The 4,296-nt window shown below is 30.7% G+C and overlaps 1 protein-coding gene across 1 annotated transcript; it reads right to left on the bottom strand.

Annotated features, from left to right (window-relative positions):
• Positions 1-1,560: 1,560 nt before the first annotated feature.
• LOC123292577 lies at positions 1,561-3,782 on the bottom strand. Its single transcript, XM_044873290.1, has 3 exons — positions 3,525-3,782; positions 2,179-2,638; positions 1,561-1,829 (listed from the first exon to the last, which is right to left on the bottom strand). Exons 1-3 carry the CDS (start codon positions 3,573-3,575, stop codon positions 1,561-1,563), a joined length of 780 nt encoding a protein of 259 aa, XP_044729225.1. The 5' UTR covers positions 3,576-3,782.
• Positions 3,783-4,296: the final 514 nt, after the last annotated feature.

A 4,296-nucleotide genomic window follows, 5' to 3' on the forward strand; every position in this document is an offset into this window, starting at 1 on the left:
CCATCAATGATATATGTTAATAAATTTCAGTGAAATTATGTTTAACTAAGAGATAGAACACCAACCGTTGAATATATGTTCCAGTAATGTTATGAAATCAATATAGGTACAGGATGAATCAGTGTTGATGTACTTATATTTAAAGAAAGTTTACATCTCAATTGTCGTTAAAGATTTTCATTTAGTCTTGTGTTAAAGAAAAAAAGTCAATTAGGAGATGAAATTCTATGACAAAAAGTTTTTTGGCGTTTTTCGGACTCTTAACGTAGTATAGTGACGTAATTCAGGAAGTAAAAAGTGACGTCGAGTTCTTAAATGAGCAACATAGGTTAATTGCAGAGGCTGAGTGCACCTCCTACATGCATATACCTTGATGCACTACACCAGCCCATCACTAACTATTAATTAAATTATTTTTTGTGGTTACGTCGGCAATCGAACCCGCTACACTGGGCATACCGCGGACGGAATTGGTTACGCCTTAACAAATTGAGCTACCAGGGCGACTAATAAGGGGTGAAAAATTATATAAATTTCTGTTTTCATTTTTGGCGTCTTATATTTGCGGATACATCGGATACATGTGAGCAAACAGAATATTAATTAACTGAAGTACTCTGTAAGTATTTCATATTTGATAAATTATTACATTAGAAAAAAATGGTTAAATGTGTGGGCTGTATATTTTTTGTCAGTTTTGTAATGAATATGTTTTTAGTTATGTTTGAGGTAACTACTGACTTTAACAGATTGTTTTAAACCTACTTAAAATTCGTATTATGTATTACGGAAGTGTTTTATTAATTATGGCTAGTATTTTGTTCAATAAACATCGATTTATATTGCTTTAGATACAAAAAAACATAATAAAACTGTCTTTAAGGTGGCGGAGTTTGTACGTGTAACAAAAACATTTCAAAAAATTTTCATATTTTAAGAAATTGTTCAAAAAGCATTTTTCGATATTTTAGGCGTTTTATATCTTTGATTTTTTTTCAGTTAATATCCCCAAAATCCATTAAAAAATTACAGGTTCCTGCGTCTCTATTTCTTAAAAGTCTCATCTACCAATTATTCAATTTCATATTCGACAATACTGCTAAGTAAAAATCTACCGATTTTAAATAGATCCTTTTTATAAGTCACTTTATAGACATAGAGTGTTATACAGATGTAATGTTTCGCCATAATTATGGTAGTTAATTATATGCTATTTGGTTTTTTGGCCGATGAACTCGAATATCACAACAAAAAAGGCCCCCGAGGTACCTAGTGCCCGGGTAAGAAAATTATAGCCATTTCTATTGATATTTAGTTTATAGTTTTTCATTTCTCCCTCGTCACTTTTGTAATTCAAAAAAGCACATCTCGTTCCGTCTTACTGCTCAAAAGATTGGCAGTTCATTGCTTTATTTCTTCGAATACTTAGTGCAAATGTGTACCTTAAACAATGTTTCTGTGCTCTTCGCAAATTTAATTGATAAAAAAATTAATACAAAAAATCTAATTAAAAGTACAACACGAAAAAGTACAATCAAAGTGAAATAATTTTAAAAATGGTTAATGATTATATCGCCTCCAACGTTCAATATTTTCATCAAAATCCACTTCAATTAATGGTGTACAACAACATTTTGAATTGCTGCTTATATCACTCATATTACATGAACTTCGTACGTATAAATCTGAATTACATGATGTAATATCATCATGTAATGCACAACTTGTGGCTTCACTAACATAACGTCGTGAATGTCGTTTATGTAATGGGATCCGTGATTGAGGTCCACCATGGTGATTTTTTAATACAGACTTTGATGCTTCTGTCGCTACAAATAATTACCATAAAAACAATTAATAAGAGGTATAAGTAACTCGAAAAATATATTTTATCGAGAAAAATATTTCAAACGAACATTGTTGGGCTTAAAGACGGAGAAATTTTGAATTTGACCTCAACAATTAAGAGTTAATCAAATTTTTAAACCCTGTTTTTGATCACTATGTTAATGAGGTTGCCAATGGCAATTCTGCCTTCAGAAAACAGATAGGGGACGGTTCAGTGAAAAAAATCCCACAGATTATATTGTAATTCTTTGAAAATCGTATTCACAACACTTTTAATATTATGATCGTTAAAATTGGAAGTTTGATTTGAACTGAAATTTCCTCACTTACCAACAGATAACTGTGATGGATGTTCTCGTAATCGATCACCTTGCCAAACATGCATCCATTTTTCCAATAATGTTGAACGTTTTATCGGTATTTTCGATTTATGTCGGACTACCTTACCAAAATACGATGAAAAACGATTTGCTATGCATGCAATACGTGTATCTTTATTGCGTAATTGTAATTGTCGAACAACATCCACATCAAGGATATTTGGAAAACGTGTGATAAAACTATTTGCTGTATCTTGTGCAATTAAATATTCGACATGTTCATGGATAAATAATACATAAGATATTTGAAACAGTAACCATGCGGTGGTATCCATAAAAAAGCGTCCGAGTTCATGGAATGGTAGTTCATGACATAAATAACATATTGATATTATGTATTCGGATAGTTTGACGATAAGATCATATGTAGTTATTGTATATGCAAATACTATCAATTTAACATCGGATTTCTGTAAAATATTGATAAAACTTTGGGCGAATATTTAAAGTGTTATACCTATTTTGGACAGTTTGAGGCAATTCATTAATTTCGCAATAGTTTTGGAGGGAGGGGGGTTTTAAAAAATATACACATGCCCTTATGTGAGGGGAGGGTCTAAACGACGTTTGATTGTCTGAATTGATCTAGCATTTACTATGAAAAAACTTCCAAAAAACTTACGATTACAAATATCTTCGAAAATATACAAAATAAAAAAGGATGCTTAACTGAACTATTTATCCATTCAAATGAGTAGGCTAAGTAGTTCTTATCTCACGTACGTAGATAAATTATATATTTATTAACTCTAGAACACTTGAACTACCAAGATTTTATAACTTAAGCATACATCGAGCCCATAATGAAGCGAAATTTCATTTATTCTATTTGCCTGCTATTTGACGAATTGATAAAAGTAAGTTTGGAATTAAAGAATAGTGTGGTTGAACCGTGGCTCGTATATCGAATTTATGAAAATATGAGTATTACAATTTTTGTATTTCGGTTATCTAATTTTTTGTTGCCTGTCGTTATATTAGACACATGAAGCAAAGCGAGTGACAGGAAGCTTGTTACTGTTATGGGATGGAAAAAATGACACTAGAGTCAAGGCTAGAAGCTTATTTTTCCTTATTACTAAACTCGGCGTCTTTATCCATCCTCCAAATGGCAGACAGACAGAATCATAAAAATTTCGCTTCACAGGCGATTTCGGTAAAATAGGCAATTTCAAAAATATATGTGATTGATTATGACAAATCTACATACCATTCGTATTTCGAAAAAAATTCAACAAAAATTAATATAAAATCAATAACTTACGACATACTTTTTTACGCTATTGATCTACTTACCACAAGCAAATCAAGTATTAAGATAATAGCTGATATAAATTTTAACATCATTAGAAAGTATCCAGGTATTATACGAAATTTAATTTTACGATTGTAATCGTCTAAATCACGACCAGTTAATTTTGTTACATCAACATATCCTAAATTTTTTTCATCATCCAATATCCATTCCCGATCTCCATACGATAAATCAATGACAACTAGCCATAATGAGAATATTGATAACAAAAATAATATAAAATGATTGAAATACCGAAAATCATAAAAGTGATATTTGTTTAAAACTTGGTTTGTAAAAACCATTTTATAAAAAAAAAGTAATCAATTTTCTACTAATTGATTTTGTGACATGTCCAAAAAATATAAAATTATTAAGCATTAAAATTTTAATTTCCATAGATACTCTATATCATTGTTACCTTTTTAAGACTGGGCAGCTAACTAGCTAACTAACAGGAATTTAGTGTCAGTCGGATTGCGTATGACCTTCAGAATTTAATATTATTTGAAATAATAATCGCAACTCTGAGGCGTCTAATGTGCATATTTTTATTCTTTTGTGACACTTATATTTTATGCTCTATAATTTGTAGAAATCATGAACTCGATTAGTTAAAATCGAAAAAATGTGTGATCATTGAGCCACATTTACTAGCTGCAGCTCCAATTCATTAATGGCTATACTATGTTTAACCCGCTGTCTAAACACAAATTTTACTATTATCTCTTGGATAGGCATTAGGTCTGGTTGAAGACAGTGGAGTTCGCTATT

This window comes from Chrysoperla carnea, chromosome 2 (genome assembly GCF_905475395.1).
Source record: "Chrysoperla carnea chromosome 2, inChrCarn1.1, whole genome shotgun sequence".
Classification (NCBI taxonomy): domain Eukaryota; kingdom Metazoa; phylum Arthropoda; class Insecta; order Neuroptera; family Chrysopidae; genus Chrysoperla; species Chrysoperla carnea.